Source organism: Simochromis diagramma, unplaced genomic scaffold, assembly GCF_900408965.1.
Source record: "Simochromis diagramma unplaced genomic scaffold, fSimDia1.1 OVJJ01000159.1, whole genome shotgun sequence".
In the NCBI taxonomy this organism is placed as follows: domain Eukaryota; kingdom Metazoa; phylum Chordata; class Actinopteri; order Cichliformes; family Cichlidae; genus Simochromis; species Simochromis diagramma.
Window position 1 is genome coordinate 2,250,141 of NW_024387197.1, and position 27,223 is coordinate 2,277,363.

General features: G+C 39.7%; 1 protein-coding gene across 3 annotated transcripts; it reads right to left on the minus strand.

Moving 5' to 3' along the window:
* Positions 1–26,891, minus strand: LOC120745327 (serine/threonine-protein phosphatase 2B catalytic subunit alpha isoform-like). 3 transcript variants are annotated; one of them, XM_040050081.1, is made up of 12 exons: positions 26,463–26,891; positions 18,562–18,673; positions 16,333–16,478; positions 14,233–14,372; positions 11,250–11,327; positions 11,071–11,165; positions 10,831–10,956; positions 10,673–10,750; positions 8,731–8,815; positions 7,775–7,872; positions 5,018–5,044; positions 1–2,529 (listed from the first exon to the last, which is right to left on the minus strand). In XM_040050081.1, exons 1-12 carry the CDS (start codon positions 26,550–26,552, stop codon positions 2,378–2,380), a joined length of 1,227 nt encoding a protein of 408 aa, XP_039906015.1. In that variant the 5' UTR covers positions 26,553–26,891; the 3' UTR covers positions 1–2,377. The 3 variants fall into 3 exon arrangements, with proteins under 3 accessions (XP_039906015.1, XP_039906016.1, XP_039906017.1); XM_040050082.1 differs by lacking the exon at positions 5,018–5,044 and having other exon boundaries at positions 1–2,538; XM_040050083.1 differs by lacking the exons at positions 1–2,529; positions 5,018–5,044 and adding an exon at positions 5,051–7,570.
* Positions 26,892–27,223: the final 332 nt, after the last annotated feature.

The window sequence follows — 27,223 nt, forward strand, 5'->3', positions numbered from 1 at the left end:
CCAAGTGATACATCTACATAAAAGATTTCATGGCCTCGCATGACAAATACGGTACAGCTTTTTTAATCCCCCCCCCCTTTTTTTTTTTTTGTTTTTTTTACAGCTATTATAAGATCTGATATGATGAACAACATTTTTTTTTTTAACATTCTGCAAGATATGTATAGGACCTAACAGGAGGTCAGTATACTGTATGCCTCACCCAATAAAGCCTTACCTTTAAAATAAATGTCAACATCACAGTTCTGAATGTAAACCAATAAAACAAAACAAAAAAACAAACACTTTCGGAAGCCTTCCCAGAAACTACAGAACATAATGGCAAACAACAATATTTTGGAAAATTTAAGGATATAAAGAAACGTCATCTTTAATCACGTGAGACTCAAAAGCCTCCTGACTGGACTCTGTTCACCATCCACACAAGCACACTCACACAGATCAGAGTTTGACATGTGTGGCCAAGGTGGCATGGCACATGAACGCAAATGGCTCGTGCTTTTTTTTTTTCTTTCCAAAAAATAAAAGCAAAAAGCGGTGTGTGGGGGGGTTAAACTCGCGACAGAATAGCAAATCTTAAAGCTTATGTCCCCGTTCCATGAGTGACAGAAAGACAACTGAATTACAGTCAGGTGTGTCGAAGCACCAGTAGAGTCAGATCAGCGTGTCCTAGAAAAAGCAGGTCTTAAAGGGTTGGGAGTGCCGGCGAGGAGTGGAGATGTTCAGACTGCTGAACACTTCAGAGAGGGGGGGGAAGAGAGAGAGAGAGAGAGAGAGCGAGAGAGAGAGAGAGAGAGAGAGAGAGCAACAGCAGCAATCTCAGCAGGTGTTAATGGTTCACCACCTTTGTGTGACCATAGGTTGTAAAAATAAGATACTGGGTATGTGAGTCAGCCAAGCTTGAGATGATTACAGTACTGTTAGGCCTTGACAGACAGCTGTCCCTGCCGGGGGGAATGACTCAGTCCATCGTATTTAAGTACGGCAACGTCAAAGTGCTGTTGCTTCACTGCAAGTCAAATGTTTCCCTTATTCGATATGCACAGTTATCACAATTTAAAAGAATACTGCCTAATCAACAGTAGATGGAGACACTAATACAGACTGAGAAACAAAGGTAAACCCCCAAAAGCATGCCCCGCCCCCTTTTTTTTTTAGTGTTTTACAATAAAAGATCACATCAAACTGCCATATTTCAGTTAAATACACTGAAGTTTCCTATGTAATAATGAACATCAGTCTGCTTTGAAGAGAGTACGACATGCAGGTCCTCTTCTGGCCAATAACCGGAGAGAAATCTGGTCCTTTTAGTATAATCTTGATGTGCGGAGCTCAAACCCAGAGAGGAGTATTAATGGGTCTGGTTGCTGTGTAGAATAAGACATGCTTTGTACTTTTCTTTTTTTGAGGGGGGTCGGGGGTTAAGGGCAGCAAGAACTTCCTAGCTGCCATCAAGTGAACACAAGTCGTAACCAGCACAAGACAGCCAGAAATACAAACTATCATTGCACATAAAGAGTTAATCCTTCACTTTAACCGTGTCATTTACAAACCATAATACAGGAAAACGTTTCCTCTGGAAGTGAACAAAATACTTTACAAAAAACAACCACCTTTAGGGCTTCAAATTGTATAAATAAGACAAAGTCTTAAAGACATAAGTCTTCACATAGAAATTTTTTACTTTTTTTAAAATTATTAATATTAGATAAGATAGAATTTAATATTTTTTCCCATCATATTTTTTTAAATACATATGCAATTTATCTTTTGACTGATGTACATATAGGCATACTGTATGTAGAACCTCAAGTGTCCAAAATGTCTCGGGAAGAATCTCGCAAGACCCAGACGAGGCTACAGTATTTGTACTTTCCCTTATCAAGCACACGAAGAACAACAGTTCAAAAAAAACAAACTTAACATGACTAAAAACTCATCTTCATCTACTGGTACCAACTTCAATTTATAAAATCCTGTTTTTTGTTTTGTTTTGGTTTTTTTTAATCGTTTCGACATGTATAGCCTCAGTGGACAGAATACATTTCGACTGTAAAATGTCTTCATTCAGTAATTTCTTGCTATAACACAATATATCTAATAGGTTTTATCTTTAATAAATAAAAGAGTCAAATGTTTGTCTTTTCTTGAGCAGCTGGGTAGTGCTTTCCCAGCACTGCGGCTCCTTTTGTTTTTATCCACTGATGTGTCTGCTTCCATTCACTGCCCGGCTGTGGGCGAGCAGATGATGGACAGGCAGCTTCAGCAGAGGAGACAGATGAAGACAGCGAGAGAGAGACAGCGAGAGAGAGCAGTTGGGGGCTATGACTCAGGTGGTGTGGGTTGTGTAAAGATGGCAGGGTAGTGTTTCAGTTGCCTATCCATCAGTGCCATTCTTGTTGGGGGTGTTGGTGTTGATTGTGGTTCCATCTGGCTGCTGGCCATCTTTGCGCGGAGGCATCCTCTCGTTTATCCTGTCTAGGCCACGCGCCTCCTCAAAGTTGCGAATTTTCCTCGAGGGAGAGAAGCCTTGAATTGCTAAAAAGCAGAAAAGAGACCAAAGAGAAAATTAAAAGAAGGTAGAAACAGCTTAGTAATAGCAGTGCGTCACAGCAAGTATTTGCTGTAAACCGCCATTTTTAGCTTTCTCTTTTTTTATTTTCTTTGCCACCCTCAATCAAAATGCATTCCTTGTGGGATTTCATTTGCTGAGCAATAAACACAGTATTTGCTAATCACAGAACGGATGATCTGTAAATACAACACATGCACAACTAAATAATGACTCCTAACGTTCAAGCACCAGTGGGACAAACTACACCAATTAAACACCTCACACGTTATAGACTTACGTTAATGTCCCGAAACGGCCAAGGAAACCAGAAAGAAAACAAGTGCAAATAGAAAAGCAAACTTGTAAGAGACAGTTCATATATTTCACTCATTTTATCAAAGTAAACAGACAGTAAAAACTCAGTGGTTAACACTTTATATGGGAATTATATATTAAAAAAAAAAAAAAAAACCAAACAAAAAAAAAAAAAAACACCCTCAAGGCCACTCTTGCACAATCAGATATCTGTGATTTAAAAAAAATAAAATTGTTCCTTGAATAAAATAATTGAATTTATCAACTTTGAGTTTTGCGATTTCCAACCAGCGGTACTTGGACCTGCATCGGTCACACGGTTGTATAAAAAGATTCCAATTTGAAAACATTTTTGATTTGATATAATGAATATGGTACAATGACATATTAGTCCTTGTGATAAACAATGTCCAAAATAATCTTATCCCAGTGATAAAACAGTTAACACTCAAAATGATCTGATAAAATACATTTGTGCACCGATGTAGTTAGCTAACTGTTGATAAAACAGCTCAGAAGAACATACATCGCTTAATTAGCTAAAAGTAATTGATGCATAATATAAAAAATTAGCAAAACATACAGGTTACATAGGGCGATAATTATCTGAGATGAATGGTTATGTGTTAGTAAAGTTGGTAATAGTTACATAAGTGAAATGATTAGGCGAACGCAAACACCATGTAGTTAAATTAATTGTCTAAAATTAAAACAGTCAATATGTAAAATAATTAACATATTAATTAATTAAATATAGATTAATTTATATTTTAATTTAGTCAAAAAGCAGCTTAAAATACAGGAAACGTGGTTGAAATTAATAGATAAGTAATCTTAGACTGATAAAAATTGTAAAATGATATTGTTTCTATTAAATATCAAAATAATAAGCTAAACGCAAAGGACAAGTAGCTGACATATTTACAGAAGTAAATAACAGTTACACAAAATAATTAATTAGAATATTTCCCTAAAAGTACAGGATGCATTCCTGAAATATTTATCTAAAAAGGTGTGAATGAACAGATACTAAAATTTGTAGACTGATGGTAAATGTAACTCTGAGTGGTAACAGTCTAACGTACGCTTTCATGGCCTAAAAGGTTTACTTAAAAAAAAAAAATCAATTGAAATGAATACATTTGAAACATAACTGAGTTATTTGAGCTCTTCTGTTTGATAAACAAGACATAAAAGGTTGATGACTATTTGTAAGCAATAATTTGTAAGTAACGCTCCTGCTTTACCTCATCTACAAGGTTAACTGTTAATGTCTTCTACAATAGAATATTTTATGGATTTGATGAGATAACTGAGACCTGTTGATCCGCCAGCCATCACTGTTGACCAGAAGAGACGAGCGGTGTAGCAACAGCCAAACGGAGCAACAGGATTAGATTCTGAAAATATCCCAGGCAGGGATGTCCCCGGTCTTATCTCAACCAGGTCTTAGCAGGCTTTTCTCTGTGTGGGGAGCCACACTTGGCAAGAAAAGCTTATGTGACCACAGCCAGGGACTTCTTATCAACAAAGGACAAATCATGTCCTAAACCTGATCGACAAAACAAAATACATAACCTCTTTATAACAGTCTTTTATTTTTCAGACATCCAGAGACGAGCTTGATTTAGCTAATGCTGACCTGAATCCTCCAAAGCTTTAAACTATACAGTGGTAGTTGACACTTTTTGAATCTCCTTTTAGCAACACAGTCTAAGTCTTAATTAGTGCCTGTGCAAATTTGCTTTTTGCCTGTATTAAAATGTTTTAGAAAAAAAGATTTCTGTATTTACAAAGAGAACACAGCAATTACAAAACGGCGATTACTTATGTTCACTTCTTTCTCATTCAAGCATTTTGTTTCAATTCATGTTCTGTTGCTGTTTCCACCTCATTCTGTCTGTCAAAGAAAACACTAGTGCTGATTTTCACAATGACAGAACCAGTGTTATCAACAGATTCTGATGATGCAAGAGCAACCAGCAATAACGGGATTCACTATAACAGGATAATCAATAGAAATAAACATTAGGGACACTACAGAAAGGGGGGAAAAAATACATATTTGAGGAGTGGGTCTGTGTTAAAGGGTGAACAACACACACAAAACACAGACAGGGGGATTTGAGCCAAACAGCCAATGCATACCTTTTGCTTTAGCTGCCTCAACGGTAGCTATGTTAATGGGAGTTGAGGAAGGAGGGGGAAAAAGGAAGTCATCAAAGTAGCCAGAGACAGCAAATACAACAGTGTTTAAAAAAATAAATAAAATACAACTTAAAAAATAAATCTGAACACCCCTGTCGGATAATCTGAAGAAACAGATGGCAGAATATAGGCCAACACCCATGGCTCATTCAAAGGGAGGCAAAAATTCATAGCAGCTGTGAAGCGTCACCAAAACACTTAGGCGATTGGGTGGAAAGGTTAGAGTGAAGAAGTCTGCTGGAGTTTTAAGCCAGTGTTTGTGTTAAAGGGTCACGAGGACTTAGGTGTGGAGAGCCAGGGGGGATTTGGTTAAACACTAAGAGGGAGGCGAGATGCACAACCATGACCAGGCAGTCCAGCTCAACACACATGCAGTCAGATGTTCCCTTTAGACACACACTCATTTACGCATGTACAATCAGCTTCATGTCAAAGTGAACTAAAATAATTTTTACAGCTTTTGGAAACACGACGAATATTTCTCCTTTAAATTTGATGCAAACTGGATTTAATTAGTGCAGCAATGATGTTATGTGTTCATAAAATGCACAGGTATATTATCATCAAGATTGAAACAAACAAGAATCGGAGAATCAAGGAGGACTGGATAAAAATACACACAGCCCCCTGCTCCCCTTGTTTGAACTAGCCTAGCTGATCTGAAAGCTGTGATTGGGGGAAGAGACATGGACAATGACATTCTCAGAAAGGTCACAACATGTGGTTTTCCCTTTGATTGCTCTGCAACTTCTGTGAGCCTCCAGCATGGCAGAGCATGGCTCCCAGCACGTCCTGTGGCAGGTGAGGCCTGGTGCTGACCTTTAGATCAAAGGGTCAGCAGCCACTTCCAGGTGACAGGCTGACCTCCTCGACCAGCCGGCCCACGGCTCAGCCCCAAAGCTTTCTGCCGCATGGAGGCAGGGGGCAGTCAAAGTCCTGACACTGCTTCCTGTGGCGGGAATACCACCATTGATCTCGAACCCTTCAAAGAGACTATAACCGAATGGTGAAGCTGCTGTATCAGATATTCACAGACAAAGCTGAAAACAATCCTTGGATGCTTCTTTTTAACATACTGAAGTTGTTCTAGAAAAAGTCTCCCACATGGCAGCAGGTTCATCCCATCTCAAATCATCGTTGGCCGTTTTAATTTTACTGAATTATAAAACACATCCAGGACAGAAGGTCTCAAAAATCAAAAATCTGTAATTTAACAAATTTATTTTCTCAGTTATAATTAGAAGACCATCTAGAAGCTATCTACTGATATTTTTAATGATACAACTTGTCGTACTTGCTCAATCCTGCATGAACGTTTCTGTGACTAAAAACTTCACGTTAAACATTATTGTACATTAAACATGGTCATTTTTGCATTATTGTGAAATACAATTCTATGGTATTCAGAAATTGTCAAACATTTTCATTTGCAATGTGTAAGTTTTTGGGGGGTTAGTGTGTGCTCAAATATGGGACTTTCAAAGACTTCAATTTTCTTTTAAGTCCTATTTTAACTCAGACATGTTGTGATTTATCGTCCCTAAATTAAAGACTCTCACTCATTTTTATGGCAGGGAAAGCTCAGAAAACTGTATGCACTTTTATCTTTAATAGTTTTTGAAATATTAATGTTCAAAAATGGCCTCAGATTTTAAAGTGTTAAAAAAAACGCAAGTGACAGGTCGATGGACCATTTTCAAAATATATCCAAATATATCCAAACGTTGGAGTGTGACATTTTTATGGATATTGGAGAAAATGTTCTTAAAATTGTTTGATTTGAGATGGAATGGCCTGGCAGTTTTAAAATGTCACTGGGTACTTCTTTGGGCATTTATATTAGGATATGTTGTGACATATGTTTGCATGTATAGGGCTGTATCATAATGTATCTGAACACTTGTCTCTTCAGCGTCACTGAGATGCACAGATATGTCCGTATTTTCCACATTGCCTCTTTTGAAACCCAAACAGAAGGAAATTACCAGGTTTATTCTTCAGTAACAGGAAACCCCCAACACAGAAGCTGTGGCTTCTTTAGTTTAGTTGCAACACAACCAAAGGAATTTATTTTTTGTGAATGTTAACTCTACAGCTAAGCCCATTAGGATGACTCAATTATAAAAAAAACAATAATTAGAGCAAACATATTGAAATATGTCAGTTTTTATGACTTCACACTCAAAATGTTGCATCAGAGTTTGAAGCCAATATAACAGAGGAGCAAAGACATGAAAGTCATCCAACTAATCAGGTGAAATGAAAACAACATTGCTACAGAATAAACATAATCAGCTGCAGAAAAAAAATGGCAATAATATCATTTAGTTGCAAAAATTATTACACATACCCACAGACATCAGGGTATCAGAGGGCGGAGTCAGGAGTCCTGACAGTAATACTTCAACCACCATTCTTCTGACTTGCTTCACATGCCAGCAAGTGTATAATGTATATATTAGCATGGATAAGCAGGCTAGGATAACTGGATAACTGCCACAAGAAAATAAGGGCAATCTTTAAACTTAAATCTTAGCAAGAAAAGCTAAGTGTGTAATAAAAGCAAAAACAGGGGGGAAACAGGTGTGCTTAAATAAACAGACTCTGTGACACAGGGTGAAGAAATGAGCCTGTCTAATTAGAGCTAAGTGGTAAATGGACACAGTGGAAAAGTTACACAGTATAAGAAACACTTACCGCTCTGTAAGGTCTGCTTTCCCCCAGACAACACTCCCACTGGAAGAGTTCCAGTTGGGGTCAGGCCTTTGAGTGTTAACACACTCTCACTTTCCTCCCTAGTCCAAAAACAACACACAAGAGCATGAAGAGCACACACAGTTTACGTCTCAACAAGCGCAGCGACCCACACCTTGTGGTTTATAAGCGGTTTTCAAACCACGAGGTCATGAGGTCACTGGATGTTTCACCTTCTCCGTCTCATCCAGTCTTTGTTTGGTTCGATGGACTATCATCACTAATCGTCTCCAGCCAACCTGCTAGCATGTGCCCTGCTTCTGTAATTGGGTCACTGACAACTTGTGTCAATTTTAGCAGCTGAACCAATATTTTTAAGACTCTGTTCTTACATAATAAACAGATTTGTGTTAGCACACTTTTATGTTAACATGTTGCCTTTAATGGGTCCTCTGCTTTTTATTCTATAGAAACTTTGAGACACTTCAAAGGCAAACTTCACCTTTTCTTATCCTACAGAGACATCTGCGCCTTTAAAAAGTGTCATTAGCCTTCTTTTACCCCTCCTCTCCCTTTCAGTATTCGACATACAGAGGCGTTTGACAAATAGGCTGCTTGTCCACTTGCAGCAGTGTGACGAGCTAGCAGCAGCACCATTAATCTGGAATAATGTCTAATGTCATTACAGAGTCTAGGTGCATCGTGACTCATCTCGTGCCCGCTCATTAATCCCAGCAGGCCAACGCTGTGTTTTCAAACTCAGCTTCACCAATCCTGCTGCATACTGGCCCTGTGGTGCCCTGCAAATTATTTCTGGTATTGTGATGACCCAGTGCACTGAGCTCATTGAAATCCCTTTAGCATATATACATGAACACAAGCATTTCCAACTGGGATTATATTTAAAAAAAAAAAAAAAAAAGAAGGGAAAAAAAGAGAATGTCAAAGTCAAGGCAGACCTGAGAACTGCGAAGACTCGGGCCATTTTTCCCACAGCACGAATCTTGTTCCGAATAACCTCCTTGCGCATCGCTGAGGTGCCGCCTGGAGACAGTGCGTAGTAGGAGTTAAGACAAAGCACACCGCACTTTCCATCCCGTGGGAGTGATATTCTTCGCCCTCTTTGGTCACGCGTTCGTTTCAGAGCAGAGTGCGTGTACTTCAGGGACCAGAACTCCCTATTCAGCATCAGCCATGTGTGACAGAGGCTGAATTATGATTAAGCGCTACACATAAATCACCTCCCAGCATTCCATGTCAGTTAAGTGAGTGCCGGGACTCATTATCACTTCATCCAATTTAAAAGCCAAATTAAAATCGTCATTCACTGAAGAAGCAGAAATGAATCTGTATAAAGTCTACAACCTAAGCAGATGTGCACAGGTGAGCAGGCCACCTATATTTATGGATTTTTAGACAAAAACACGCCTTAAACTAGGTTTAGCTTTGATACATGTTAAAAATGTGTTAACCTTCTCAGGTCTGACTCATCATAGATAATAATCCTAACTATGCCCTTACCCCATTATTTGTGAAAAATAATTTTTGATGCGTGTCAGTGAGAAAGATTATTTCCTTTGTTTCCTGATTGCCACAATTCTAGAGAACAATGTACTAAAAACAGAGTCTACAATGTGACTAGTAGCTCATCCAGCTCACGATCCATCACAATTCACAGGTTACTGTAATGTGTGAAGAACAGAAAGAAAGTGAGAAGTTTTCTTGTCATTGTTTGGATGTATTTGTCCAAACTAAGAAAAATTCAAACCCACTGAGTAGTTTGTGTCCAGGACACATTATCCTGGTTCATCACCAAGTAAAAGTGTTTGATTTTAGGAGCACTATGAGTATGTGGTCACCGGTAAATACAAAGACAATCCCAAAAGTAAGGTCTCCTATTGTTTTAGAAATACAAACAACCGTTTATTTTTTCACAATATTTACATCACGGGTGACGTGTGGACATGCGGTGTTGTGGCGAATGCTTACGTCCTTCCTCAGCATTCCTCTTCTCCGGTTCTGAAATGGCCTTCTGAGTTTTTCCTGTGATTCACAGTACCTGTCAACATTTACTGTGGTCCCAACAGGCAGAAAGTCAACCAATACTACCCCCTTTTGGTCCCAAAACACAGTTGCGCACTGTGTGTAAGCATTCTCCACGATACCGCGCATCCACACGTCACCGTCAAACTATCGCTCTCCTGCCAAACTTTAGTTGGAACTTCACCCCCCACCCGCCCTACAGTCTGGGCTACGCACCCAGTGACTACCACCTGCTCCCAAAGTTGAAAGAACATTTGTCCTGAAGGCGAATCTGTGGCGGTGGCGAGCGGATATGACATAGGCATTGTAAAACTGCCACAGCATCTACAAAAATGCATCGACCAAAATGGCGGTTATGTAGAAAAATAAGTCTTCAAGCTTTAAAATGATGTAAATATTATGGAAAATTAACTGTTGTTTGTATTTCTAAAACAATAGCAGACCTGACCTTTGGGATTGCCCTCGTATAAAAAAAGTCTGAAAAGACATCACATCGGCTTGTCGTAGCTGTGATCGTATTGCTGATGTTAGTAGAATGGTGACCAGGAGGTATCGTGTTAGGAAGAGAGGTGGACTGCCAAAGATTGCTAAATAAACAGTTTGCCTGCATGACAATACTTTCATTTCAGCTTCTTCTCAATTTAGTGAGATTACCACTGTGGAAAAACACACTGGCAGTTCTCACTAATGACCCTCCCCAACTTGGTGTTTTTTTTTCTTGTTTTTTTTTTTTTTTGTACTGGTCCCAGTCCATTGGTTATATTTATGAGTAAAGTATTCATCAGAAACATTTCGAGATGAATGTTTTCGAGTGGATGCTTCTTCAGTAATAATAGACATGCATTTTTTTTTACCTACCTTCATAAAGGTCGTCTCCCTCTGACATGAGCTCATCGTCGGAGCAAATGTTGAGTACATTCACCAGCATCTCCGTCACTGTAAATGAATCATAGAAAGCTCAATACAAGAATCGTTGTCGGCCTCCAATCCACTTCCAAACTCGGCAGCAGACGTACCCTTCTCTCCAACAAAAGGCAGAGACCACGTGAAGACATCCATAAAGTTGGGCAACCAGTAAGGGTGCGGGGAGCAGTTGAACTGTCGGATGTTCATCACGTTGTTCTCGTATTTTAATACAGCAGCTAGGATAGAAAGAGAGGAGGAGATGGGAGGAGACATTGAAGGACTGAAGACAGGTAAATGGCAAGAAAAATACAATAATGAGAGAGGTATGAGAAAAAAGAAAAGACAGAGACCTTTGTTGTTGTAGACATCTAGGTAATTTGGAGCTGAAAAGATTGTGATTAATGAAGGGAAACCTGTGGTCTGGCTTTTTCTGTACATCCGATACCTATGCAGCCGCAAATAAGAGTGACCCATTAAACATGTTCCATATCATCAAAAGCTGGAAATGTGTTTTCAAAATACCACTTACCCTGCATCCTGTGCTTCATGGGCTCTTATTACCGACAGCAAGTTATTATTTACCAAAAAGTCACAGACTGCTGAGTAACTGCAAAGAGAGAAAGAGACAGAAGGCGGACCAGTTAAAACCACTAACAGAGGGGTCAAAGCGTAGTTCAAATTTAAACCATTAGACGGAGCAGCGTGAGGCCTCTTAAGATCAGTTACTAATTGACTGTTGGCCTGAGGAGATGCCTTCACGTTTATTTTCAGCATGTTGTGCCCTCTGGCCTCTTGAGCTCAGAGTTTAAAGATGCACAGTATCCAGTGGTTGCTCTGGTGTATTTATGGGATTCAGCAGCACTGGCTGGCCTCTCCAAAAAGTTTAGACCAAGCAGAGGCTAGATGAGGACAACTACTTTACTTTAGAGTACAACTAATCCATTAGCTCTGGAAATTATTGGGAATAAACAAAGCAACATCAAACCAGCCCCAGTGGTTTCTGATATTGGCAATATGAACAGACTTTAGACATGCAGACTTTAATGTTTTGACCAGTATTAATATTCGACTACGGCAAAATCATAGTCACAATTATTTGTTCCATTTACTCAGCAACTCCAGAACCACCAAAGGAGGGGATGTTGGAGGAACACTAGTGAGTGCTGCTCAAAGAAGACCAGGTGAGAGATCCTCAGTGATGCAGAGATAAATGAGAGCATGCTGCAAGCAGCTGTTAAATAATCATTCAGCAGGTTCATCAAAGGAAACCTTGTTTTACTTTCAAGTTCTTTTGATGGAAATCTTGATGACTAAAACCTCTCCTTCCACGGTCTTGGCTCTAGCTCAACTCATCAGTAAGTAAATCTGGGCTCTAAGGGACTTGCAACACAAGACAAAACAAGAGTGTTTTATCACTATTACTTTGGTTTAACACTTGATAAACTGGTCAGTTCTTACACTATTTCATCTGAACTAGCGATCAGCTAAACAAAATCACTTCACCTTAAGATATGCATGAAAGGAGGAAATGTCTATAGCACTGCCAATCAAAAGTTATCAACTCAAGGACTACACACTTTCACAAAACCTCCAGCAAATCACGTCTATATTCAGTATCAATGTGTTCTTATTTCCCGAAACTTTATCAAGGTATCTATGTTTTATTTATTTTCTTGCACAGCTCTGCATTTCAGAGTTAGCAGCAACCCCAAAGTTTGTGCTAACAATCTTTTAGCCAATCAGTTAAGATATTTTGTATTTCACAAAAATAAAAACTAACATAAAAAAATAAATCTAATTAGTGGTTTATGACAGCATTTTAACAAAAATGTAAATGTAAAATTATGCTAGCACCTGTTATACTTTTACAATAATTGAGATGCTGCTTTATCAATCTAATGTTAGCTTTATGAGGCATCAGTCACACGGGCCTACAGGCCGCAACACACTGGCAACTTTGAGAAACCAAAACAAAGGTGAAATTGTCTGCAAACAGAATGCTGCTGCACCAAAAACATCATTGTGATTGCTTTGGTTGCTAGCAGATCTCTGCAGTCACCTGTAGTTTGCATTGCAAACCAGAGTAACAACCTTTAGTCTGAAGGTGAACATTCCTCATTTCTGGTTTGCCTCACACTTTTCATGTTTCACTACTGCTTAGTGAGCAGTGTGTAAGTGTTTGCAGACAAGTTGGCGTCTTCCATGCAAACGTTTGGCAAACACAGCAACCTGTTGACAACCAAAGCAGTCGGAAGGAGGGTTTTCCATACAGGCTGGTCGTGACCAAAGTGGTTGCCAGATGGTCGCTGACTGGTCTCTAGGCCTTTGTGACTGAGGCCTTAGTTAGCTCAGATTTACACTGGCTGCATCACAAGCAGGCATCACTGCTCTTTGCCTGTGTGTCATCACCTTGTTTATACAAACAGACAGCAGTATACACCAGTGGAAAAAAGCAATCCTTTCAATGTTGTTGGAGTAGAAGGTCATCATACTGTTCCCTGGATTTATCAAACAAGGCAGGTTGACAGTCGGCATAACAACTACAGTGTTTTACATTTAGGTTAGGTGTAGAGTCGCTGACATCGCTGAATGCAGGTCGTCTATTGTATTTGGCTAACTTTTGTGTCAGTCTCAAAGACTGTTGAAAACTGACCACATTCTAAACAGGAAGAAACCTTTATTTAGACATTCTGACATTGTGAGTTATGCGTGTGTAATGTGTGAAACACTGCAAACCGCTGTGACAAAAGTCTTTCCCAAATATGAGCTAAATAGTTTCTTAAAAGTACTTACTTTGTCACGTGGAGACCACAAAATGAAAGCTATGATAAGTCCATCCAAAGTGGCTGACCAACTCCCCTAAGCTGCCATCTCTTGGTAAGGTCTGGTGCAATCTCTTAATTCACTGATGCATTTATCTTCACTTAATACAGACTTACTGAGGAAGCTGGTTACATCTCAAGTTGCACACAGCTGATGTAACTAGCTCCAATCTAACTGATTTAGCTTATCTCAGCCTAACATTTTCTGTCATAAAGGACTGTGATAGGCATTGTTCAATTTTTCCTCTCTAATCTTATTACACGTAATCACCTGGCTGTTGTTTCCTATTCTGAATAAGCGTTTTGTATCTTTAAACCCACAGATTTCTAAACAAGCCATTTAAATGTGTAAATCTCTAACATGTTTGTCTGCTCTTGACCATTGCTGGACCCATTTCCACAGAATATTGTGAAGGAGCTCTTTGAATCTGTTGACCTATTTTGTAGAGGCACACTGAATGTGTTGACCCATTTTGAACATGCTGTTTTTATCTGCTAACCTGTTTTGAGAAGGCCATTTTTGAAAGTGCCTCAATAAGCTGATTGACCTATAAAACAATGAATCCACAACCTGTGACCTGCGCGATGCAGCTCGTTTTCAATTCGATTCCTCATTATTATTATTAAAGTGGTCTACAAGGGCAGTGCTTGTGCAGAGCGCAACAGTGACGTTAAAAGCGGCAGTTTTACCTGAAAAAGTAAGAGCAGCCTCTGACGGAGTTGTGGTTGAAGTGTTCTGATGTTTTTTCACTGCCGTAGTCCTCACCAGGGTCTGCCCAAATCAGGTCGCACATTGGCCCGAATGCTGGAGGCTCTTTAAATCTGTCTAACTGCAGAGCACAAAATACAAACATGCTTAGCAGAGGAACTGTTTGGTTGTGACAAAGTGGCTAAAGCCACAAAGTCAAGGAAATGGACTCTCTCACATGAAAGCATTCCATTCAACTGCCTCGATGGAAATGACATGGAAGGAACTGAAAAAATGCATTTTTAACCGAACTCGCTTTGTTACACTAGTTCTGTCAGCAGGGACAGAACTAGTGTAACAAGCTGAGAAGCTTGTGAAAGGCTACAACCCATGTTAAACAATAAAAACCGATAAACAATTTCTGGCCTTTTTATTTTGACTAAAGCCCCAAGACCAAGACAGCAATATGCCAACACATCTCCTAATACTTTTTTCTATCAGACACACAAAACAGAAAACACGTCTCTAACATTTGCGATGTGGTGTTATTTATTTACGTTGGACTTCGTTCTGTTCACCTGGTTGTGTTTGTGGCACTCCAAAAATGTATGTTGCCAACAGGGAAGTTGCAGGGTGCCCTCTGCCAGACAAACTATGTAACGTCAACACTCAAAACACGACTGAAGAGTGTTTATCCAATCTCCACTTGTCAAATTTTCATTTATTGCCTGTTATAAATGCTGATACCAGTGAATCAGCAAATATCTAGTACAGGCCGATAATATCGCAGACTAATCGCTTGGGCTCTAATTTATCAAACTTCATAAACTTAATAGCTACATCAGCCAAATATTTTTATTGACCGACATCAGCACTGCTGACTGATATCGGCTAACATGACATACCATCAAATAAGGAGTTGAGTGATGTCTGGTCATTTGTTGATTCACATTAATATTAAGCTGACTAAAAATTTAAAAATACTGTCATGAAGAGTTTTTAAACAGGTCATTTCTTGTAACAATTTCTCTGTGTCCAAGCCAAACTAACAGTATTAGATTCAGCTATCAGCCAATTTTGTTATTTGTAATATTGTATCAACACAGAATTTCACAATAAGTCTATCCTTCATTCTTCATTCTTCAAGTATTGATCCTAACTAGTCAAACACAGGGAACATGTTCCAGGAAATAAAATTTTAAGAAATGTGAGAAACAGAGTCCAAAAGTATTTGCCCGATGAGTATTTATAGCTTTTAACTGTCCATCTCTAACAGACTGTAAATAAGAGATCAACGTAGCTCCAAAGCTAAAAAGTGAAGCCAGTTTAAGCCTGCCTTCGTTCTATCCATCCATCCATCCATTCGCTTCCGCTTATCCTTTTCAGGGTCGCAGGAGCCTATCCCAGCTGTCATAGGGCGAGAGGCGGGGTACACCCTGGACAGGTCGCCAGTCTGTCGCAGGGCCAACACACACAGGGACAGACAACCATTCGCACACACATTCACTCGCACATTCACATCTAGTGGCAATTTATCCAATTATCTAATTAACCTATCCCCAAGCTGCATGTCTTTGGACGGTGGGAGGAAGCCGGAGTACCCGGAGGAAACCCACGCAAACACAGGGAGAACATGCAAACTCCACACAGAAAGATCCCGGCCTGATGGTGGAATTGAACTCAGGACCTTCTTGCTGTGCGGCAACAGTGCTAACCACCGTGCCACCTGCCTTCGTTCTAAATATAGTAAACTAAGTTGATGACTTAATTTAGATGTTACTGTGTTTTCATGTCACCCTCTGGTGCTGTTAAATGTGCACTTTATTGTAAAACTTTTGTTTTCAATAACAGCCATATTGGTTGTCCTGCCTCAGTTTGACCAGGGCATCCATGGCACAGACAGGAAATGCCCATTCTGGATTTCAACCTGCCAACAGTGGAACAGGCTGTACATCAAAGCTAGAATCCCGTGTAATGAGGCATGACGGAGTGAATGATCTGCGATTAGAGCTGACACTTTAACACATATTCTTGGAACATATAAGAGATTAACTTGAAAGGCAGATCTTGATAATGTCACAAGCCAGCGGTCGATCACTTACTTTTCTTATGTCATCTAGGCAGTTGATTTCTGGTGAGAGTCCGCCATGTACACACAGGAACTGCTGGTTGAGTAGGGCAGCGAGGGGCAGGCAGTCAAAGGCCTCCATACAGGCGTCATACACCCGTTCAGAGTATTTAATTTTACCTGCAGTAAAAATAAAGATTGGGATTCAGTCTGAGGTCATAATTACTGCCAAAAATGGCAAAAAGTCTGTTGAATTTGCTCACTACAGCAAAGGTTTGGTAGATGTGTTATGAGCGGCTAGCAGAGCTGCCCTGCCAACTGTGCCAGTGGTGATTGTTTCCAGACAGCTTCTACAGCGCCACTTGCAGAAGAATGAAAGGGTCAGATTAGGTCAGGAGGAAGTCCATGCCTTATAGAGGAGAAGCAGCCAGGACAGTACAATGCGAGTGCCAGTTTGAAGACAGTGCTACTTTAAGGTCATAAAGGGGAGTGTGGAGCTTTGAGCTTGGAAATTTAAGTTCTTTACTCTGTGAAAATGTTTTAGTAAATGAACATCTTTAATGCTTAGTTGGAATAACAATGAAACACTACTCATGGGATGAGAAACAGGAAAATGCTATTTCTGCAGTTAGCTAAAGTAAAGAGTTAACCTAGATTCATAAGACGGCATTAACTCTGGACTCCGCACACTAACCCATGTCTTCCCAGAAACGACGTCATGGGGCTGTAGACCATAACAGATAAGATGAGTGTGCTTGGTGATAATAAACTATGCTAAAACTGTTTATTGATGAGAACAAAGATAATGCATTCATTAAATAAAACAGGTCGTCATTGTATCGCGCTTGCTCATGAGGCTATGAGCTGCATTATATCTACCGCACAACAAAGTTGCCGTCAAATCCATTGTAGCAAGCCGCTGTTTCTGCCGCTTGTGCAAGTCTCTATGTCTGTTACTTGTCTTATTGTGTAAAAGATTACACAGAGGGAGGTTTCGACCCCTTTTTTGTGAGTGCTGATGTGGAGGTATAGTGGCGACGCCTATCATTCATGAGAATAGCTGTGGGATGTGGAGGAATCGCAGGAATAGATGCAAGGATAACAACATGGTCAACAGAGCCTTAATGCAGTAGCCAATATTCTGCCCACGTCATAACTCCGAGTTGTACACTGTGAGGATCAATCATAAAATAAGTTGTAAAATAATCCCCACTCTTGACTGTTTAATCTGAAAAAACAAAACGTTCTAATATCATTAATGCACCACTTAAAACAGTAAGGCAACATGGGTTAAAACATCGTGTGAGGCCACACTGACTTGGATTGCCACATTTTACTACTTCTACAAACCTTTCCTGTGTGTACTACAAGACAAGGCTACGAGAGAAGTGTGATCGCAGCTGCAATCAATTACTACAACAATCCCTAATCTCTCTGATTAAATTTGTTAGTGTTGAACTGATTATCGATCAACAAGCTTTTCCGATCAATAAGCTTGCCCCAACCGAACAGGTGGCAAACTGTGTGTGTGTGTTTGTGTGTACAGATGAGGTGGCATGTGGGTGGGTGTGAGCAGGGATGTAGTGAGTGAAATCTATTTGCAACTGGCAAGACATTCTTTGCCGACTGCTTTCTGAGTTTGCATGCTAATACCTCCACACCTGCTCTGCGCACACACACACACACACACACACACACACACACACGCGCGCGTGCAGCTGTCACTGACTGAAATCAAAGTGTGAGTGTAACTGTCTAAATAGCATCAACAGCATGCCTCGCTGCTCTCCATGCTTCGGCAGTTTGCTGTCGGCAAGACAAACGGGACAAAGGCTTCATCTCCTCGCTGGAGACTCGCAGATGAACTGTTGCATGTTGTGATGGGACTTCCCAATTCAACGTGTTTGTGACAAATGTGTCCTACTTACGGGGCGCTAGTCATTTTACTAAAGGGGAATAGAGAAAACACTCCACTTCTCTGGCATGAAGTCTGACTTAACATAGCTATGTTTCCCAGCACTGTGTTTTCAATTCCTCATTTGTGTCTGCGGTACTTGAAAGTGAAAAGAACTATCAATGGGACTAAGGAAATACCTGCGACAGCAATCCTGCACTCACACTATTAGCACCAGACTGCACCATTATATCTGGGCTATGTGTGAAATCTGAGAGCTGACTGATACAGGTCAATTTAAAGTGGTACAGAGAGCATATGAGCCCCCTGGGCTGGTCTTCATACGGCTGAGAAAAGCAGCACACTTACATTCCTGTTTGAAGGTGAAATACTCGGTGAGGTGCCGGCACTCGTGGTTCCCACGCAGCAGGAAGAGTGTGGTGGGGTGGTTGATCTTGAGAGACCAGAGGTAGAGAACGCACTGAGAGGAGAGACGGCAAGAGAGAAATGTGAGAAAGGTCAGAGACGTGTGCTCATAATTCTATTCAAATATATTCAGTGTTCTCCACACACAGGCTTCCCTCACCACTGTCATCAAGAGCTGTTCGAGGGGGAACTGTTGAGCTGCTCTTTCAAAGGTTTTAAGGTATGGACCTTACTATGTAAAGTCCCAGGAACTGATTTTTGGTTTAATTTCACACTATATAAAAAGCAAAAACAATATTTATGTTAATTAAATGTCTCTCTCTACATGTGAACTAGATTTAATCATCTCTTGAATATGTTGACATTTTTACAACAAGCGTATTAGCATCCCAGATGACCCTCTCAAAGGCAGCAAAAGGCCCCGCTTTCCAACACAATTCACATTGTGTGAGTATTGAAACATTGTTACTATTGAAAAACAGTGTTCCAAAATGTTGCTACTATTAACATTTTCATATTTTAGAGCCACCGGAGATACAAAGGAGACATTACCGGTACTTATCGCACACAGACTTTATTTTGGCTGGCCACCCGGCCTTAATCAATTATCCAGTTCAGGATCATGGGAAGGGAGTATCCCAGGTGACATAAGGTGAGAGGCGGGGTACATCCTGGAAAGATCTATCATAGTATTAACACTAAGTAATAGACAACCATTCAGACTCACAGTTACACCTATGACTAATTTAGAATTACCAATTAACCTGACCTGTGTGCCTTTGCACGGTGGGAGGAAACCAGAGTACCCAGAGGGAATTCACACAGCCAAAGGGAGAACATGCATACAAGCCCCAACTAGCCAATGGACTCATGTCCCATGGAAGGACTTCAACGCCACTGCCTTGGACTGCAGCTGGCAATGGTACTCCTTCTGCTCTGGAGATCTGCTGCAAGATGCAGGCTGACTCTAAGCAGAAACAGCGGGTAGCTGAAGAGAGCTGGTTCATGTCCTAAGCCAACCTCACTTACAGATTGGTTACAGAACAGAACAAGGACTACTTTGCCAGCTGCAGTCCAAGACGATGGAAGGCCTCCAGGTGGACTCAGGGTGAGAGATGCCCTTATTATGTTCTTGCAGCAAGATACATCATATTTTTAGTTCCCTTAGACCCTTAGAATGTGTGCATCTCCTTTAATGATAGACAACCCGTATACCCCTCCATACTGAACAATAATGTTTAGTGAAGCATACTCATATTAGAAACGCTAGAAACAGCAAATGTTGGAATAATTACTCAGGCAATTATCTATCACTCCATCCATCCCTGCTCTTAAAATGAATGTGCACTCTCAACCTTTGATCACTTTTGATCACAAGGTAGTTGCACAGGCCGCATGGTGGGAGACAACCTGTCTGCAAACAATCACAGACTAACTACAAACACTCTCAGACAGATTGGTGAAGGTTTCCAAATAACTGCTGCTTAATTTATAAACATGATGTGTCTCACTGCAACGTGAGGCTCAAACAGACTGGTTGCCATCTGGTTATATTCCTATATAAAAGTAAGGTATGAGTGCTTATGTCATTTTGCAGTTAAATTCCTGTCCTGTAGCAACTGCTACAACTGCTATTTGCTTTCTGCCACATGAAGCTCCAAACACACATTAACCATCATACGCCAAACAACAGTTTGTTTTTCCCTTTGCTAACCAAATATTATATGTAGTGGGATGGGTTTCGTGTGACTACATTACTGGTTCTAATTTTAAAAGAACAGAACAGCATTTACAATCCAAATCCAAACATGCTTTCTCTTCAGTTCATGCACTGTTCAATAGCTGCCACTTGACACTCTCAACATGCTTTTTTAACATGTGCAAACCATGGCCCGCTATTAAGTCGATGCAACGAGATGCCAAGGTAACCAGAGCCTGCAGGTGTGTGTTCACGCAATGTCAAAATAAGGTGGTGGTGGTGGTGGGTGTACCCATCTCATCTTATACACATTGATCACTGAGAGGAATATCAGACTGTGAAGTGCAGGTAAATGTGTTGAGGGGGCTGTCGGTGTGACTTGCTCTCTCTTATGTGCGGAGGCGTAGGAAAGGACATGGCTCTGAGTGGCTTGAAGCTGACATGGGTTTTAATGAGAGCTCTCTGCACTCTTTCAGCCAGCTACTCACGAGTGTGGGAAAGAAGACAAAGAAAGGGGCATGGAGCTTTGTGTGGCAGACATGAACACTGGCTACCTTCACCTCATCTCCCACAAACACACACACACACACACACACTCTCTTCAGCCTGTGCCTGGTTTATGTAGGGGTGGAGCTGGGGCTTGGACGGTTTGTCCAAAGAAACACTTGCTTGGATCAAAGAGAATTCACTAAGTGAATAAAGAAATACACAGAATAAAACAGGTTGTGCACACACACTGAATTTAGACTTTGGCAAATTGCTGGCCTGCAGTGGTAACGCACTGCTTCAAGAGGCTGCAGTGACTCTTTATGTTACCTAGGTAACCACATCCTGATATCCATTTTCCTATATCTGCCTTATGCATTACTGAAGTGGCCTAAAAAAAACACTAGCCCTGCTAGTGAGATCAAATGGCTGCAAATCTATAGATTTTACACTTCAGTGCCGTTTCATGGTGACTTTAGGCTGCTGCCTCTCATGTGTAGAAACAATGACACATTTCAGAGATCTTAATCACTATTTTAACAAATCAATAGCTGCCAATTAATGATTATTTTATATTTGTAATAATCTACCTCAATCAAAAGTCTTTAAGAGAAAAAAAAAACCAGACCATCTAATCTCAAATTTTTGAGAAAAATCATCAGAATTTAGAAGGTGAAATTGGAAGTTCTTTTTTTTTTTTTTAAATTCACTTAAATTATTAATTTATTAAAAAAGAAAAAAAACTGTTTTACCTTAGAATGACTGACTGATCCACTGTTTTAGCTCTAGACGAATTAAGAAAAATGCAATTACGAAGTTGCTCAACTCAATTTTTTCTAACAAAAGGGACAACTTCTGGGATTAAAAAAAAAAAATGAACCCATCAACTAACAGAAACTGCAATTTCTCTACTGACCCTTTGAGGCTGTCTGTAAAAATCAAGTGAATTTTCATAGACTTAATATACATAAACAGACAATTTAAAAGCATATTTTCAGTCTTGTATATAAGAAAAAATGGTTTTGGCAACTGTCTTATTTGGACCATATGGATCAGAGTCCAAACTGGTGAGTTCACAGCAACTGTGTCCATCTTTTATCTTTGAATTCAACTCGATGCAAAGCTTCTACTACTAGCTTTGTATGATTCCCAGTCTAAAATAACACTTGTTTATCTCATCCTTGGTGAAGCCCCCTAGTTCTTCCGCTGTCCCTCTTCTTCTAACTTTAACCCAGCTTTCTTTGATTGGCTGTCACTTATAAACAGAAAGCTTGAACAGCAGATGGGTGGCGCTTCCGAGTTGTGTGCCTGGGATGACCATAATAGTGATAGTGTCCCTCATGGACATAGAGCCAAGATTACAAACACTGCCTGAAACTGAGCATTCAGAGCAGTCTGAAGCCTGAGTTTTCAGCTCACACAGATTACTTGTACATACACTGACTACATTAATCTTTTGCTCATGTGCTCATGAGCATCATCATCGAAACAGTATATAAAAATACAGCAAACAATAACAAAAACCAAATTGTGCTATTCCTGTATGTGTGCTCCAAAGCTAATCCAGTGTCTGGTACTGTTAAAAAAAAAAAAAAAAAAAAAAAAAAACTATCCTGGCAGTTTATTGGATTGGTTTCCCCTCAGCAGCATTTTTAATTATATCCTAATAATTGCCTGGCTGCATATTATGTGTGTATCCCATTACTTTTGTTGCTGCATGTTAGTTGTGGACTACTTTGTGACCCCAGCCAGCCACAGTAGGTTGTGGAGTTTTAGAACCACAAGAAGCGTACCCAAACAAATCAAGCTGATTCTTAAGAGATGCCACTGTTTCTAGAAAAGTATGTGGTGAAAAAAAATATAAGCGTCTTTAGTAAAAACAAATCTATCTTCATCATCAAGAGCCTTTCATTCCCTTTGCTACTTCTCTGCCCTTTTTCATCTGTGACATTTCACCCACCTCAGGCAATAACCCAGGGCCATCAAAAGACCCAGAGGAGGCTCAAAATGTTAGCATACGTCCTAGTTGACTCTTACATAGCTTTCATTTTCTGCTTTTTCTCCACAAATATTCAAAATACTTGAAGACATGAATCAGGACTGCACACGCCCTTTAGAAAAAACAAAAAAACCCCACTCATATCCTTCATGTATCTACTATCAAAAGGTGCAGCGATGTCTGAAAGGCTCCCTTCAAGCACTTATGGACCAGCTTTGGGCCCCAAACAGTCACTATTTCTAGGCTCTTTTCTGTTATATAACATAACTTTTACAATTACTATGTTCTTAAGTTGTCAAATATACAAGACGCCGGGAAGAAGGAGGAAACTTAGACTCCAAAAGCCGGTCCTAGCAGGTCTGGGGCTAAGGATAGAAGTCGTCAACAACTGAAATGTCAAATGTTATTTATATTTAAAAACATCAATACTTTAGATGCTCTACGAGGACTCGTGCTCCACAGGGTGCTTAATTCAGACCAAGAAAAGTACTTACAGGAACAATCTGAAATGTGTGCTACAAGGAACCCACTGTTATACACTAACTCATACTGAGTCTGAGTAAGTAACAGTGAAGCTTGAAAGTCACACTACTCCCACAAGGTATCCATTTTTTATTTATTTGTTTTTTGTTTTTTTTACAAATCTGGCTCTCAAGGCTATTTCACTGCCATCTGGCATAATTTCTCCCTAGTTTTTGTTACCAGCATGAGTGCTGACATACAATATTGTGCAAAAGTCTTGAGTCACCCCTCGTTTCTTAATAATGTGCTAGGAAAATGGCAAACAGCAATACAATTCACAGAAATATGTGCAAACATACATGGAAATATAGCATATAAGACAAATGGAATATGTACAAAAAGACATTCAAAGCTCTTCTTTGGACGCTGTCCTGCCTTTTGTTTTGTTTTCTGTCAAATTTTCACGCTGTTTTAATAATGTCAAGGTCTGGGAGGCCAATCCATGACTGACAGTGTGGTTTTATGCTTTTACAGCAAGGACAGTGCTGTAAAAGGATCACTGGGATCACTGACATGCTCAAAGAAAGAAGCCGTTTCCGTCAATTCTGACAAGATTAATTCAGTTCTTGTGGCATACCTCAGCCTTTTCTCCACATTTTCCTTAAGAATTTCTTCCTCACATACATTCTTCCACTGAGACCATTTCTAATGAGGCTTCAGTAAACAGTAGATGGACCAATCTGAAGGGCCACATGCATCTCTCAGATCAGCTGTTCATTCTGCTATAGATAGTTTTAGGTCTGCCCCTTCTTATTTCATTCTCCATGTTAGGCAGGGCAATATGGCCAAAAATATGTATCAAATCTATATAAAAAATTTATGATAACGATATAACTGACGATAATTTGATGTGAGACAAAATACTTTTAAAACTCCGCAACTTTATTAGTGCAAAAAAAACCCATCAATGTATTTTCACTTAAACAAGCAGCTGTTTTTTTATGGTTCGAGGTCAGTAAGCACAACCAGAATTCATACATAAGGCGCACCGGATTATAAGGGGCACTGTCAATTTTTCAGAAAATCAAAGGATTTTAAGAGCGACTTATTTTCCGAAAAACACTGTAATAACAACGTGCATGCTCTACCAAAAGTTGTGCCAAACCAGTTCCACACCACTGACATTGCACCATTTTTACAAACCAATTCTGATTAATCTGTTTCATTCAACGATCCGCCTTCACCCTTCTCATTCTCCGTCGCCCCCATGCTTTTTCTGCCATGTGCGTATGAAAACAAAGGCACTGCGCATGCACGTTTTACCCATATTCTATTGCGATATTTTCTTTTCTTATAGTTGCCTAACATTATACCAGTATTACCGTGAACAGTATGATATGGCCCAGCCCTACTCCATGTGTCTAGTTCCCTCAAATGCACACCACGATGACACCTGCCAGGTTTCAGGCTCTTTTGGAATCACCTTTTGGTGTAAAAATGCTATTCTCGCCTGCCAAAGTGGAATCAATTTGCAGTTTTTTAAAATATATATTAAACTTAAGACCTAGTAGCTTTATGCAAATTGCTTGCTCACCAGGTTCCACCAGAACAACCTTAATACTCTTTAGCTTCTTATATTCAGCTGTACAAAATATGGGGAAACAAAATGAGATTTTGTGACAGGCTGCTACAACAAATGCCTAAAAAACACAGCTTAAAACTGGTTCAGTGATAAATTGTCTCTTATGTGTAGACATAACACTGAGTCATCCCTCAGTTGATGCTTTTCTTATGCGTGATTCATATGCCACTGTGTTAGTGGCTTCAAAAACAAAAAAAAAAAGAAACCCTCACACTTTCTCCCCTGAGAATGGTCAGATGCAACAACTGGACTGAAAAATAAGCGAAAAATCAGCCACTGTCTTAAAAAAAACACTTTGAAAGACCATTCAGAGAGACCTGGAGAACGATTGCTCATGACAAATTTAAAGGCTAACAAGAAAGTCGGGCTCCTTGGGACCAACACATAAATAAATGCTTGTTTTTTTGGTAATGTACACAAACCATTCCAAATGTGTGATTTATGTTTTACTTTAAACCAGCCTCACCATTATAACTGCAATTAAATTCAAACGCACTACAGGCACAGCCCTCCAGCCAGGATCTTGAGAGTCGCACTGCAGCTTTCTGCTCCACTCCTCTGTCTTATTTTTTAACTGTTCTAATCAGCATGTAGAAAGTGTGCCCTTTGGAGGTGTCACTGAAATAAAAGTTAGGGCACAAAACCCATTGGTCAAGGAGCACTGCAGTAGTACTCACATTTTAGCAGCCTTTCTCACCATGAGCAAACCATCTGAATCAAAGTGGGACTGAAACACGCTCAAGTCCAAATGGCTTTTCATTACATCAGCTCCAGCCCTTTCAATGTGACTTGCAGCCAGTGGTCTTACTACAACATCATATACACTTAGAATACAAGCAGCAGTATAAGAAGCCACCAAAACATAACTAAACTAGATTTGACTTTCTGACAGTAACACTTGTATCCAAATTGGATATAAAGACAGCTTTTTTTCTTAAACATACAAGACATACAGTTAGAATACATCAAAACATATCACACTGTTAGATAAACAATAGTGACTGATTACATTAGCATTTTTTCCCAATCCAGTTATTTCCTACAAAAGAATGAGCCTGCCTAGCATTTATTAACAGCCCAGCTGAAATGCTTTACTCAAAGTCGCCAGATCTGAAATCAGTCAGAAAAATGAGGAATAACCCTTCTAAAACTACAAAAAAAAAAAACAAAAAAAAAAAAAAAACATTGTTATAAGTCTGATTATTTCTTTAAATTCATAAATTAAATCTCAAAGTGCTACTTAAGCTAAATGCTTTCAAATTGCTATTTTTTGTTATTGCAAAGGACTTCTTAATCCTTAAAACTGAAACATTTAAATGCAAAAAAACATGAAAATATAAAAATTTGGAAGATAAAGAAATACCCTTTTAACACTGACACACTCCAAGATAACTGCAGATAATTTTAAAGCGTTATCTGTGAACCAAATCTATACAGCATGTTCATACAGTGTTTACTGATACCAGAGTGAAAAATATTCAAAAGAGGAAATAAATGTTTCATTATTATTAAAGTAAAAATAAAAATGACTCAAATATACTAACACAACTACTCACCTCAATACTGAAGTACCCTCGATCTACGTAGTCACCAAGGAAAAGATAGCGCGTGTTACTCGGTGAACCTCCGACTTCAAACAACTTCATAAGGTCAAAGAACTGTCCGTGTACATCTCCACATACTGCCAAAGACAGACAAACACGTTGCTCTTAATTTCTCAGTTACATATTATAGCCATATTACTTATTCTGGATATAGATGCTGCTCTTATGCAAGTAATGGCCATAAATACAAATAGTTCAAATAGTTCTCCTAAAAGATTTTATCCTACTTGTTGTTTTGATGATGATGGTGGACAGAAAAGTCAAAAATGACCTTTACGTGTTTGGGACCAGACGATGTGGCCCACATCTACTTTAAACCATTTACTGACTCCTTGTGGCTTTTCACCAGTATACTTCTGGCAGGCTGCCACTGCTGCACCCACCAGGCTTAACAACTCTTCTGATGAAAACTCTGCTATGATCAGTGATAGTATATCTGTGACCTGTAATCCTGGAAAACATGCATTCCATAGAAATAGAATCACAGGGAGAAGGCGATCACTCAGATAAAGTAGGTATTGCTTCACTCTGAAGCTGAGAAGGGTCACTGCACTCTCCTTTTATGACACCAGCCAATGGGTTTTCTTGTTATTCCTTATCTAGTGTGACTATAGGATGCATGCTTGGTAGTCTGTGTTGTCACAGGTGTGAAAGCATGTAGATATCCACGTGGAACCTGGAACCAGGTCAACTTAGGTCAATAGCGGACGGTG

Coding starts and splice junctions, on each gene's coding strand:
- LOC120745327 (XM_040050081.1), bottom strand. CDS start 26,552: ATGAAGTTGTTTGAAGTCGGAGGTTCACCGAGTAACACGCGCTATCTT. Junction 16,479..18,561: donor TTTCACCTTCAAACAGGAAT/GTAAGTGTGCTG, acceptor TTTTTACTGCAG/GTAAAATTAAATACTCTGAA. Junction 14,373..16,332: donor GCCTAGATGACATAAGAAAA/GTAAGTGATCGA, acceptor TGTGCTCTGCAG/TTAGACAGATTTAAAGAGCC.